The 13,341-nt window shown below is 42.0% G+C and overlaps 1 protein-coding gene across 6 annotated transcripts in view; it reads left to right on the top strand.

Annotated features, from left to right (window-relative positions):
* Positions 1-13,341, top strand: part of plekha6 (pleckstrin homology domain containing, family A member 6) — a 61,434-nt gene that overhangs the window by 37,445 nt on the left and 10,648 nt on the right. For 5 of the 6 annotated variants that reach the window (XM_040003326.1, XM_040003328.1, XM_040003327.1 and 2 more), the window contains 8 exons: positions 1,127-1,238; positions 1,338-1,477; positions 7,017-7,184; positions 7,568-7,643; positions 7,911-8,014; positions 10,332-10,490; positions 11,396-11,542; positions 11,684-11,814. In XM_040003326.1, the coding sequence (XP_039859260.1) occupies positions 1,127-1,238; positions 1,338-1,477; positions 7,017-7,184; positions 7,568-7,643; positions 7,911-8,014; positions 10,332-10,490; positions 11,396-11,542; positions 11,684-11,814 (1,037 nt within the window). The remainder of the gene's footprint in view (positions 1-1,126; positions 1,239-1,337; positions 1,478-7,016; positions 7,185-7,567; positions 7,644-7,910; positions 8,015-10,331; positions 10,491-11,395; positions 11,543-11,683; positions 11,815-13,341) is intronic. The other variant, XM_040003329.1, reaches the window with a different exon arrangement.

Genomic DNA, 13,341 nt, shown 5'->3' with positions numbered 1-13,341 from the left:
CTTTAATTAGCTAAGACAGTTGAGTAAAGTGATGGCTTTTTAAGTAATGGTTTAATCACTGCCACCTTAAAGGCCTGTGGTATGCAGCCCAGTAATAGGGACTGATTGAGCGCCTTTATATGATTAAAGCATTAATTTATGGTAGTATTTCTTTGAGCAGTCAGATGTTATGAATAAATAATTCTCTAACGGTTAAAAATCTTTGTGTAATGAAATTCATAAAGTTGTTACTGGTTAAGGTTAAAGGAATGCTTGGCTTAACAGAGCTATGACTCTGAAAATAAACCTCTTATTTTCTTAAGTCAGTGACTTAGTGAGCTTTATGGAGGAGCAAACTCTTTCCAGCCTAAACGATCATCTTCTAAACTAGTGAGATGCCATTCCTCTCCAGCTCATAAAATGCGCCTTTGAGAGTTATTTTAGGGAGTCGAGCCTGATTTGAGTCTTCTTTCCGAAGAGCCATATTATCCAGAGTTGAATGCCATTGGGATGTTTCATGTCTGCTGTAGCTGACGGCATGGAGTGGAGTGTGTGGACCCAAAGGCAGATAAATGGAGACAGAAATGGAGCAAACAAAAAGAGAGCCGTTTATTTCTGGCTGAACAAAAAAAACAAACAGTCATGGGGAGACTGAGAAAAATTATCAAAACTAAACAGGGCAACGCTAAACAAAAAACACAAGATATATATCGAGAAAAGTACAAAAACCTATTATCCATTACTTCTACGTAATCTTTGTGTAATCAAAGTAAAAATATGTCATGTTATCTAATTTTTACTGCACTACAAACTTTTTAAACAACATTTAGAAAAAACAAAGAAAACAAAATGTGTATATTACAAATACTAGTGCATGCAAAGTAAGTACTCAGAATGATATTCTCTGCTATCTTAGTGGAGGTCTGCTATCATATATTTTACATATATCTAATCCTTTAATGATTCCATAACAACAGATTTTGTTTGTTTTTTCCTCTTTTTTTGTTAAAATGAAACAAAAAAAATGCCAGCAATTTCGATGACATGTAGTTATTTTTTTCCACATAACTGAAATTAATAAATGGACCTCACTGTTATTAGTATTAGGGTCTAATTTCTGCTATTTTTCCTTGTAATTTCTTTTTAGAGTGAATTAGTTCGGCGGCACATCCAAAAAGAGTTTTGGAGAGTCCAGGATGTATTAGAAGGTCTACAAAAGAACAGCTTATCCAGAGGCATAAAAACAGCCAAGGGTAGAGGTAAAAGAAACTAAACTAATCTTGAACATAATGGCCTGTGTTTCTACCTTCTATCTAATGGCTCTTTTCCTGACACTTTAAGTTTTTTTCTCTTTTCAGTTGACAGTGGTGCATCAGGGTCCTTTACCACCAATAGTCCAGCAAGCCCACTGAGCTCAGTAAGCCTTACCAGTCCACTGAGCCCCTACTCCCCAGTGCCTGTTTGCCAGGCTTCTCCAACCAAGGAGTTGGGTCTGGAGGTAAGCACTTAATCCTAAATTGCATAGAAGAGGAAATTCTAAATGTCCCAAGCCATGCCTTGTGCCTAATTTCAAACCTGACAAAATGCCAAACCATGGACCCCAAAGTTATAGGGAAGCTGACCCAGTGTCGTATACAGAACATATAAATTATTATGGTTGTGAAAACTGTGAGCATACTTTTTCATAGATTACTCTAGCTTTCTAGAACCTCAGGGAGTCCTTAAGGACATTAAACCCTGTAGAGGAGGAAATAGATCAAAAAGGGACTAACTAAGCTATAAACCCAGGAAAGGCCAGAGAACAGACCAGTTTTCTTGGTGTACAATGCCAATATTCTGAATATACCAATCAGCACTCAGATGCAATCCATATCCATTCTGATACTCAAGAGATTAATTAGTTAACCTTCGAAGGTTGCAGAAATGAAGCCAAGCTTGTCCTCAGAAAACATGTCGTAACATACTTACATCTGGATCATTGTTAGTTTTCCCATGATTACTGGGGTGTTTCCTAACATCGGGCTCATTCAGTAAGTGTTTAAGTAAATAGTTCATTACATCAGTGTGCATTTAAAAAAACACAGGTATGACATTTTTATTCTTAATTAATAACTTAATATACAACCTGTTTGATGAAAGGTGTTTTCATAATTTCTAAATAATGGCTTCACTATTTCTAAATTTAAGAACAAATCATTTATTTATTAGCTGTTCATAGCATCGTATTGCCATGCTATACCTGTCCTGGCTGCCATGGTTTTTTGCAATGTTCTGTGGAGGTCTGGAGTGGTGCCTTTAAAATGGGAGATTGGGGTAGTTGTTCCCATATTTAAGAAAGAGGACAAGAGATTATGCTCCAATTATAGGGGGATCACAGTGGGAAAGTCTATGCCAGGACTGGAGAGGGGAGTCCATCTGTTTGTTGAACCTTAGATTCAGGAGGAACAAAGCAGTTTCGTTCCTTGTCTTAGAACTCTTTATCCACTCAAGGATATTCAAGGATGCACGTGAGTTTGCCCAACCAGTCTAAATGTCCAGCTTTGTCCAGCCACTGGTAGGATGTCAGCCACTTCCTCTAGCTGTCGGTGGTACATACTGTGCAGGGGCCTGTCCTTCCATGATGGTTCCTCCTCTTTCTTGGGTTTCTGCTGCTTAAGATATTCACTGAGCACACAGTCAGTTGTGGCTGTCTTTTTGATGTACTCAAGGATTTTTGTTGTCTCATCGTGGACTGTGGTACTGACACTCACCAGTCCATGGCCTCCTTCCTTCCACTTAGCATACAGCCTCAGGGTGCTGGACTTGGAGTGAAACCCTCCAAGCATGGTCAGGAGCATCCTGGTCTTGATGTCAGGATCTTGTTCTTACCATTCAGCTGATTCTTCAAGACTTGCCTGACCTTCTGCAGGTACTTGGTGTTTGCATCTTTCCTAACGGGCTCCTCGTTGTTCCCATTTGCCTGTGGGATTCCCAGGTACCAGGTTCTCCAATCTGAACAACATTCCGATGTCATTGCTGTATATCCTGGTGGTGTGGATCAGTGAATCGGCATACAGCTTGATGTCATCCATGTAGAGGAGGTGGCTAACAACTGCTCAACTCCGTAGTCAGTATCCGTAGCCAGTCTTGTCAATGATTTCACTGAGGGGGTTCAGGCCTATGCAGAACAGCAGTGAGGACAGAGCATCTCCTTGGTAGATCCTGCACTTGATGCTGACTTGTGCTATGGACTTAAAGTTGACCTCTAGTGTTGTACGCCACATCCCCATTGAGTTCCTGATGAAGGATCTTAGGGTCCTGTTGATCTTGTATAGGTCTAGGCATTCCAGGATACAGTTGTGGGGCATTAAGTCATAGGCCGTCTTGTAATCAATCCAGGTAGTGCACACATTAGTCAGCCTCATCTTGCAGTCTCGGCTGACTGTTCTGTCTCCCAGTAGCTGGTGTTTTGCGCCTCTGGTATTCTTGCCAATCCCTTTCTGTGCCCCGCTCATGTATTGAGCCGTATGCCTGTTCATCTTAGCCACTATGATGACTGACAGGTGCCGGTCCCTTCTGGGGATCAGGATTGCCTGGCCTTCAGTTAGCCATTCTGGGTGTCTCTCATCGACAAGCAGCTGGTTCATTTGTGCTGCCAGACGCTTGTGAGTGCAGTCAGCTTCTTCAGCCAGTAGGCGTGAACCATGTCGGGCCCTGGTGCTGTCCAACTCTTCATACTGGTGACCCTTTCTTGGATGTCTGCCACTGTGATGGTTACTGGACCCTGTTCATGGAGGTTCCTGTGGTCTGCTTCTAGATCCACTAGCCACTGAGCATTGCTGTTATGAGTTGCATCCTTCTCATATGTTCTTTCAGTATTTTCCAGTCTCCAGCTTTGTTGGTGCTGAATGAATGAATGAATGAATGAATGAATGCTTTATTGGCCATATGCAGGTTGCCCCACAGAGGAATAGGACCCCCCCCGACTTACACACACAACAAAGACATCACATGGGAATACAGTCGGAGACCGGCAGCGTTGCAGAGAATAACATTGAAAAAAATTACACAACAATGGGAAAAGTACAAGAGGAAAAAAAGAGACCTCTTCACACGCTGGGCAACCTATGGGAGGACAGCATGAGAACAGGAAACAAAAAAAACTCCTCTGCACAGAGAGCACATTAATGTCCACAGCACAACATTAGAGCACATGACAAGCCACAGGGGATGGAAAGGGGGGTGGGGGGTAATCGAAGGAACACAGCAGTCGTCCTACACCATGCTATCATTTCAGCGCGGTGCGCAGACCCGCTGTCTTCCCCCGCAGGAAACAAGCATCGAAGGTGTTTGGAAAGGGAGGGGGATGAGTGCGTGCTTATCAGTGTAAGTGTATGTGTATGCGTGTCCAGAGTTCAGCGGAGACAGTGTCCTTCGCTCTATCAGGCTAAGTAAACAGTCTGCCAGCCAACCCAGGTGGCCTTCGTGGGACGGGAAGAATAGTCATCACACAGTCGTTATCAGGGAGTTGTTTTGGTGGGCTCCAGCTTTGGGCCTAGCAGCTGGCGCCGTGGTGTCCAAATGTTGAATATTGTTGATTTCTCCTTTGTGAGCAGCTCGAATTTAGCCCTCCGACACTGGTCCCTTGATCTCCCGTTGGAGAGCCGCGAGCCTCCCCATGATGGTATCAAACTTCAGTTCCATGGTGTTGTCAGTCTTTTGATTCTGAGACCTCACAACTGCAGTGATCCGTTCCGCGATGTTTTCCAACTGTCGCTCAAGGGTGTCATTTTGAGCAGGCCTTTGTCTGATGTTTCCCCTCATACGCTCAATGGTGTCGTTTTGAGCCTTCACAGCAGCTGTAAGCGTCTCCAAGGTGTTGACCATATTACGTTCGTTGTGAGAGGTCGCGCCTCGTCCCGTCGCTTCGAATCCAGCGGGCAGCCTTGGGGGGGGGGTTTGAACAGCCGGTTCCGCTCTCTTATTTCTCTGATAAACCAGGGCTAAGCCAACGCCGATCAGCATGAACCCTGTTATCATGGTTCCGAATAGGTAGATATCTTCAGCGTCCTCGATCGACAGTCCCGCCAGGCACACGGTCCTCCAGTTCTGCCACCCGTCCATCGTGTAACCGGCAGGGAAAGTCCCTCCAGGGCACTCAGGCTCTCCCGAGCCCCGACTTCTCGTTGAGAAAAGGGTGTCAATAGCAGTCAGAGACCAGTTGATCAAATCCATAATTCTCTTTTAGGTTTTAGAGAACGACAGTGAGAGACTGTTCCAGGGAAAGTAAATGCACACAAGACAAGACAAGGACATAGAGGCTAAGCAGGGAAGATAAGGGTGAGGAGGAGAGGAGAAAAGTGCGACCGCCTTCGTTGAGAGCAAGAGAAGGAACAAGATGGCATAAGTGTTCTCATATTGTTCTCATACTGTTCCCCTGCCACTGAGAGAACACTTTGGATGGTTCTGCAGAGAACAGCTGGTTCATTCTCCTGCTTTCTATTTCTCTGGTGTACCTTGTCAAGTGGCTGGCCAAGGCTGTGAATCTTTGCTTGGCAGTTTCCAAGGCCTCCAGTATGGACAGCTTGCTGTACGTCTTAGGCACCTTCTTCATTGCACCTCTCTGCAGCTCTGATACTTGATCCCCCTGACATGTTGTCCAGGCTCCCCCTTGCCATAACATTTGTTTTGTACCTTGTCAATCTCTAGCTGTGAGAGCAGTTCCTTCTTCTGAATGTTGAAATACTGAGCTCCTAGCTGTTTCGATATCAACAGCGCCCTATTTTCTTCTCTTTCCCACTTATGCCATCTTGTTCCAGTAGCCCACTTCTCATCAAGGTGTCCTGGTTTCTCAACACCTGACGTGCACCTTGTTTTGTGTGTGTGTGTGTGTGTGTGTGTGTGTGTGTGTGTGTGTGTGTGTGTGTGTGCGCGCAAAACACTGGGTCAAGGACAATGACAAATATTCAGGCTTGAATTTCAGTTTCCCTGTCAATAAAATAAAGAACAAAGTCAAAGCCAAATTATTTTAGATTAATTTCAAATTGTTTCCTAATTATTTTAGTATCAACATCAACTTCAACTGAACAACTAAAGTTCTGAACAACTTAAGAGGTAAATAAGAAAAAGAGATAAAGTATTTCAAAAAATCCTGTCCTATCCGAATTGTGATCTGAATGCATTATGGTGCCAAACACATTTTGCTATTGCACGAACAGCTAGAGTGTCTATGGGTCCATCCTCTTCATGTGAATCTTTAATCTATTTATTTATTCATTTTAATTTGTTTTATTTCAGCTATTACATTGTATGTGGTGTGGTATGATGATGTATACAGCAAGACAGGCAAGAGAAATAAACAAAAATAAAACCAACCAAAAAGGAGGAGGTGGGGGATAGAATAAAGGGATAGAATACAAATAGAAATACAAAGAGGTGACAAGTCTAAGATATTAGATGTTAAGATAAGAAGGGAAGAGTGCATGATCAGTGCTTTTTGCCACACTGTTCTACTTGAGGTATGGTTTAAGGGTTAAGATTTAGTTTTGCACTCTATACCCTTAATATTCTTGTAAACAATCAAGCCTGTTTCAAACCTCACAATTGCTGTGCAGCCCTCCCGTATAATGTTTTAGTTTAAATTTGACAGGTATACGGCTCTTACTTGGCTGGCCAGTGTTAGGTTTATGGTCAACACTTAAGACCATCTTTAGATCAATACTTTAGATTAACATTAGTTTGTGAAAAGACGATGCCTTGAACTTTCATATTACTTGATTCCACATTAATATGCGTAAATAATTATTTTCATATGTTGAATTAAGTCTGTCTTAATGCTTCTTAGAGTTTAGCTATTATAAGGTGTGATCAGTGTTTCAGCAACCAGCTGGGGATTTTCATCCAACTCTTTAACTAACTAGACTGAAACTCAATCAATACATTTCTGCTTTGCAATTTGCCTGGCTTATCGTCACTTATCCTGATATGCAGCACTCTCTCTTCCTCCTATCCTATGTTAACTTCCTTCTTCACTCCCTACTGCCCTTATGGTGATCAAGGAAAGTGTTCCCCCTAGGCCTCCCCTTCCCAAATCCTATTACCCATTGGATCCCTCCTATACCTTTCCTCCCTCCATCCCTCCCCTGCCTTTTGACAGCACGACCTGGCCACACAGCTTCGGCATCGATGTTGATTACCTTGGTGGTGAAGATTCTGACTTCAGAAAGGTAATTGGGTATTTCTGCTGGTATACTCTCTTTCATTAGAGAAAGAAATAAAATGTGAACCAACCTTGGTGCATCACATTTGTAGAAGTCATTTGTACTTGAAGAGGACATTTTGATCAGCACTGTCACTTCAGTTGGCAGCTGGTCAGCTGCACAGTAAAGGTATAGTACTGTTAAAGAATGGGTTACTGCAATTCCTTTAAAATAAGAAGACTTTTTCAACCATAGTGTGATTGCATCATTGGGGATTCTTCAGGTGTACCAGCTGTTTCTTCCATTACAAGGCATTATCTAATGCATTCTTGAGTTTTTTGAACAGTATTAGAATCGTTCACTACCTTCAGGTTCAGTGCTGACAAAATAAAAATATCTCTGCATTGCAGCCCAAGTTTGGAGAATCGAACAATATCAGTGATGTTCAGGAGCAGGCCCAGGACAGGCAGTCCACCATGAATAAAGGTACAACAGTTTAATATCAAGATTTAAAAATGGCAATAACAATGACAACAACAATAACTTGGGTATGCAGAACCCAGAGATACATTCTTTAAGGTGCTTATAATAGCAAGTTAAAGATAAAAATTCAGTATTCTGTCTTTTGACGTCTGATTGCATGAATTAATCAAGTGACACTTTAAAGACTGACTCATAGTGTTATGTTTGAGAATACAGACATGTTTTTTTTGGCCTGTACTTATAAGTGTATTTATTTTTTCACATGCACAGTTGGCATTGTTCCTCCTAGAACCAAATCCCCCACTGATGAATCACAGAGGAACTTTCCTGAAGTTCATCGCCGTAACAGCAGAGTGCTTAATGGAGTCTCCAGGGTATGTCAACCCACTCTGGTTAGGAGAGAAAAAATATAAGCCTTAATAAACAACAAACAATAATAAACAATGAACAGGTCAGTGGAACTGAGAAACATGTGAAATGGGTCATACAGTGGGGCAAAAAAGTATTTAGTCAGCCACCGATTGTGCAAGTTCCCCCACCTAAAATGATGACAGAGGTCAGTAATTTGCACCAGAGGTACACTTCAACTGTGAGAGACAGAATGTGAAAAAAAAAAATCCATGAATCCACATGGTAGGATTTGTAAAGAATTTATTGGTAAATCAGGGTGGAAAATAAGTATTTGGTCAATAACAAAAATACAACTCAATACTTTGTAACATAACCTTTGTTGGCAATAACAGAGGTCAAACGTTTACTATAGGTCTTTACCAGGTTTGCACACACAGTAGCTGGTATTTTGGCCCATTCCTCCATGCAGATCTTCTCGAGAGCAGTGATGTTTTGGGGCTGTCGCCGAGCAACACGGACTTTCAACTCCCGCCACAGATTTTCTATGGGGTTGAGGTCTGGAGACTGGCTAGGCCACTCCAGGACTTTCAAATGCTTCTTACGGAGCCACTCCTTTGTTGCCCGGGCGGTATGTTTTGGATCATTGTCATGTTGGAAGACCCAGCCTCGTTTCATCTTCAAAGTTCTCACTGATGGAAGGAGGTTTTGGCTCAAAATCTCACGATACATGGCCCCATTCATTCTGTCCTTAACACGGATCAGTCGTCCTGTCCCCTTGTCAGAAAAACAGCCCCATAGCATGATGTTTCCACCCCCATGCTTCACAGTAGGTATGGTGTTCTTGGGATGCAACTCAGTATTCTTCTTCCTCCAAACACGACGAGTTGAGTTTATACCAAAAAGTTCTACTTTGGTTTCATCTGACCACATGACATTCTCCCAATCCTCTGCTGTATCATCCATGTGCTCTCTGGCAAACTTCAGACGGGCCTGGACATGCACTGGCTTCAGCAGCGGAACACGTCTGGCACTGCGGGATTTGATTCCCTGCCGTTGTAGTGTGTTACTGATGGTGACCTTTGTTACTTTGGTCCCAGCTCTCTGCAGGTCATTCACCAGGTCCCCCCGTGTGGTTCTGGGATCTTTGCTCACCGTTCTCATGATCATTTTGACCCCACGGGATGAGATCTTGCGTGGAGCCCCAGATCGAGGGAGATTATCAGTGGTCTTGTATGTCTTCCATTTTCTGATGATTGCTCCCACAGTTGATTTTTTCACACCAAGCTGCTTGCCTATTGTAGATTCACTCTTCCCAGTCTGGTGCAGGTCTACAATACTTTTCCTGGTGTCCTTCGAAAGCTCTTTGGTCTTGGCCATGGCGGAGTTTGGAGTCTGACTGTTTGAGGCTGTGGACAGGTGTCTTTTATACAGATGATGAGTTCAAACAGGTGCCATTCATACAGGTAACGAGTGGGGGACAGAAAAGCTTCTTACAGAAGACGTTACAGGTCTGTGAGAGCCAGAGATTTTCCTTGTTTGAGGTGACCAAATACTTATTTTCCACCCTGATTTACGAATAAATTCTTTACAAATCCTACCATGTGGATTCATGGATTTTTTTCACATTCTGTCTCTCACAGTTGAAGTGTACCTCTGGTGCAAATTACTGACCTCTGTCATCATTTTAAGTGGGGGAACTTGCACAATCGGTGGCTGACTAAATACTTTTTTGCCCCACTGTATTCACAACATTAGACATGAATGCACATAAGAGGTTGTAATGTGGGTTGTACTCAGTGGTTGAGAGGAGCGGTGGAAACACTTAGCAGGACAGTCAGAAAAACTCATGACCACACTGGCACTGGGAATTCGACAGTGCTTGTATTTTAATGCACACTCAACCTTACAAAGACCCATTGAACAGCTACTAATTATCATACATGAAGCACAGTGTTCCTACAACCCGTTGCAAAAAGTTAAAGAGGTCCGAGTCCATAAACTCACTTGCAAGCAAGTGGATCTCATACTCCAAAGTGGGCAGTGGTGCATACTTATGACATCACTAACCCTTACATTGTCTTAAAGAGACACCACACCACTGCAACTGTTACAAGGTTGATATTCATTTTAGCGCTGTCAGCGTTAATCTCGTTAAAATGACGTTAATGCCATAACCACAAATCTCCACCATAACAGAGATTTGCCGCGTTAATGCGGTTATGGCGTTAACGTCATTTTAACGAGATTATCACTGACAGCATTAATTTATTTATAATCCATTTTATTATATTTTTATATGAGAGAAATTATCTCTAAAAATAAGCCTGTTCTCTGTCATAGGAGCGCCCAAAAAGTGCTGCTTTTCCCACAGAAATTAAGATGAAGATGAGTGTGGAGGAACAAAATGAGCGACTTCGTCGCAACCAGTGCAGTTCTATGAGGGACAAAAGGAGAAGCCTAAACCTGTCAGGAGGCCAGTCTCCAGCCAATTACAAAGTGGTATGAGCAAGCTAATGGTGATCCTTGTCATGTATTTAATTGTAGTATTGTCACAGTGAGCTGGTAAAGTAAAAATGAATCATGTGTTTATTTTTCAGATGATAGTCATAGCTGCAGTACATGTGTGAAAGAACTTTCACACATGTACTGCAGCTTGAAATTTTTCTCAATATCACACATTTCCCAAATTGTTGCTGTCATACCTGCCTACCCCAGTACAAAGCTTTGTAATTTCCATGTGAGCCCATCTGAGAAAGTTGTGGTCTAGCAAATTCACTTGGGTACAATAGCTAGACATAACCCATGTAAACACCAAGTAGTTACAACTTATCTGAAATGGACCTTCTCCTGTTGTGTGAATGTGATTCTCCAACACAGTCAGTTCATGTGTAAAAATGACAGAATGATAGAGATCACTTTAAACTGATCACGCTGGGGTGGCTGTAGCTCAGAAGGTAGAGAAGGTCATCTGCTAATTGGAAGGTTGGTTGGTCGATTCCTGCCTGCTCCAGTCTGTATGCCAAATTTTCCAAGATACTAACCCCAAGTTGCTCTCCAGTGCGTCCATTGGAGTATGAATGTGTGTGAATGCTAGATAGAAAGCACTTGCATAGAAAAAGTGCTTGTGGGAACGAGGCAAATTCTGTAAAGTGCTTTGAGCACTCAGATATGGTAGGAAAGTAAAAACCAGTCCATGTACCATGCGTATTGTCCACCTGTTTGCATTTCTGGTACTTCCAGGTGGGTAAGATAATCCACTGAAAAACATTGCCAATATTTACAAATATAAAACCAGTGATTGAGATAGGCCAAAGTTGTATGACTAGGGTATACGCATTTTAGCTAGCTGATGATTTGATTGTATCTGCCTGTGTGTCCTATCTAGTTTGTGTTTGTATTCACAGGTTCGTAGGCGGCTGACAGCTCATGAGATTGACATCAAAGACTTAGAGAAGGCAGTTCGAGGACAGGGGCAAGAGTCACCAGAGGAAGAAATTGCTCGTCTGAGACGTTTACAGATTGAACCAGAACATTACAACATCGGCAAAGAGGTGAAATAAGTTGAATCATTTATTAACTTTGTGCCTATTTTAAGGCAGGTATGTTCACAATAGAATCATAATAGCTTACCTTTGTGTCCAAAATCATAAAAGACAAAGATAAAAGAGATTCTTTCTTTCTTGTTATAAAAGATGGCTCCTGACAAGGTTCTGATCCCTGAGCGCTACCTGGATGTGGAGAATAACACTCTCTTGAGCCCAGAGGAGCAGAAGGAGAAGCAGAAGAAGCTAGAACGAATCAAGACCCTTATTGCCAAATCAAAGTACAGTTTTAACTTCCTTTAAATTTCTAGCAAAAGTCTGTTTATTTAAAGCTGTACACATTTTAAATTTGTAACATCTTTTACCTCTTCATTTATAATAAAAGGAGAAGATATTCAAAAGAGAACTGTGGTTAGAAAAACAATTTGTTGTCATGAGTCGCTGAGTGGCAGGCAGGATATCGGACCCAAAAGCAGACTTCACAGAGGCAAAAATGCAAACTCAAAAAGCAGCTTTATTGCTGACTCAAGGGAAAAAGCATACAATACTACACTGGGATAATATAAACAAAAGTCACGGAGAATCACAGAATGAAACACACACAGCATGAGGGAGACGTGGACACAATACAGAGAAAGATAACAAGTGACGTGGGAGCACACGGGGAACACAGCTGAGACAAATAATCATAACGAGACAGGCAGGAGCAAACACAACATGACGTACACTGACGGGAGACTATCAAAGTAAAACAGGAAGTACACAGAGGGGGAGAGAGAACACAGAGGAGCATGGGGGAGAGCAGACTGGGCTGGGGAAACATGATGAAATAAAACACAACCAGTGTTGGGGAGTAACGGATTACATGTACCGGCATTATGTATTTAAAATACAAAATATGGGTAACTATATTCCGTTACAGTTACCATTTAAAAAGGTGGTATTCAGAATACAGTTACGTTGTTGAAATAAATGGATTACACAGCGATCTTTTACTGTTTCATATGTTAGGCTATGCTCTCTCTATTTTTGGTAATTCCACGCCGGTGGAAACCCAATCAAAACACACATTAAGAGGCTCTAAAGCCTGTGTCTCAATCCCACGGCCTATGACAGCTCTACTTGCGGTCCGCATAATGACATAAAGAAATATTTTAAAAAAATTATTGTTCAAAAAATTATTTAATTTGAAGGCAATAGGCAGAGTGTTACAGGCATAGCCCTAAAGAATGTAGCCTCATGGGCAGTGTAGCCCAGTTGTAAGTAAGCTATTAAGACTCGACTGTACACTGTGTTCGTGTTTTCCTCCAAAACAATAAGCTCCGTTGAAGCAGCCTTTCAATGCCTCTCTCAGTCTCTCGCTAGCAAAGTTGACCCAGAGAACAAAGTAAAGCTAGTTTTTGGCTAAGAGCCCGACACAAACCCGATGTATTAGCCAGAGGTCCCTTTACTATGGTTGGGAGCCGCGGACCTGTTTTATATACACGCGGAATAGTTTTCTATACAAGATCACAGAAAAAAGTGCAGCCTTACCTAATGTCCACCCTTCTGTTACTTATTTTATATTAAGATTTAAGCATCTACTTGGTATTGGTATGGCGAATAACCTTCAGTAATAGTAATAAATCACACAGCAATAGGACATTCATGTAGTTGTAAAAAGCATGATAATATATTAAGTAATCCAAAGTATTCAGAATACGTTACTCTCATTGAGTAACGTAACAGAATACCTTACAAAATACATTTTGGGGCATGCAATCTGTAATCTGTAGTGGAATACATTTTAAAAGTAACCTTCCCAACAC

Source organism: Simochromis diagramma, unplaced genomic scaffold, assembly GCF_900408965.1.
Source record: "Simochromis diagramma unplaced genomic scaffold, fSimDia1.1 OVJJ01000646.1, whole genome shotgun sequence".
Lineage (NCBI taxonomy): Eukaryota > Metazoa > Chordata > Actinopteri > Cichliformes > Cichlidae > Simochromis > Simochromis diagramma.
The sequence above is the reverse complement of the archived record's forward strand: the minus strand, read 5'-3'. Positions and strand labels throughout refer to the sequence as shown.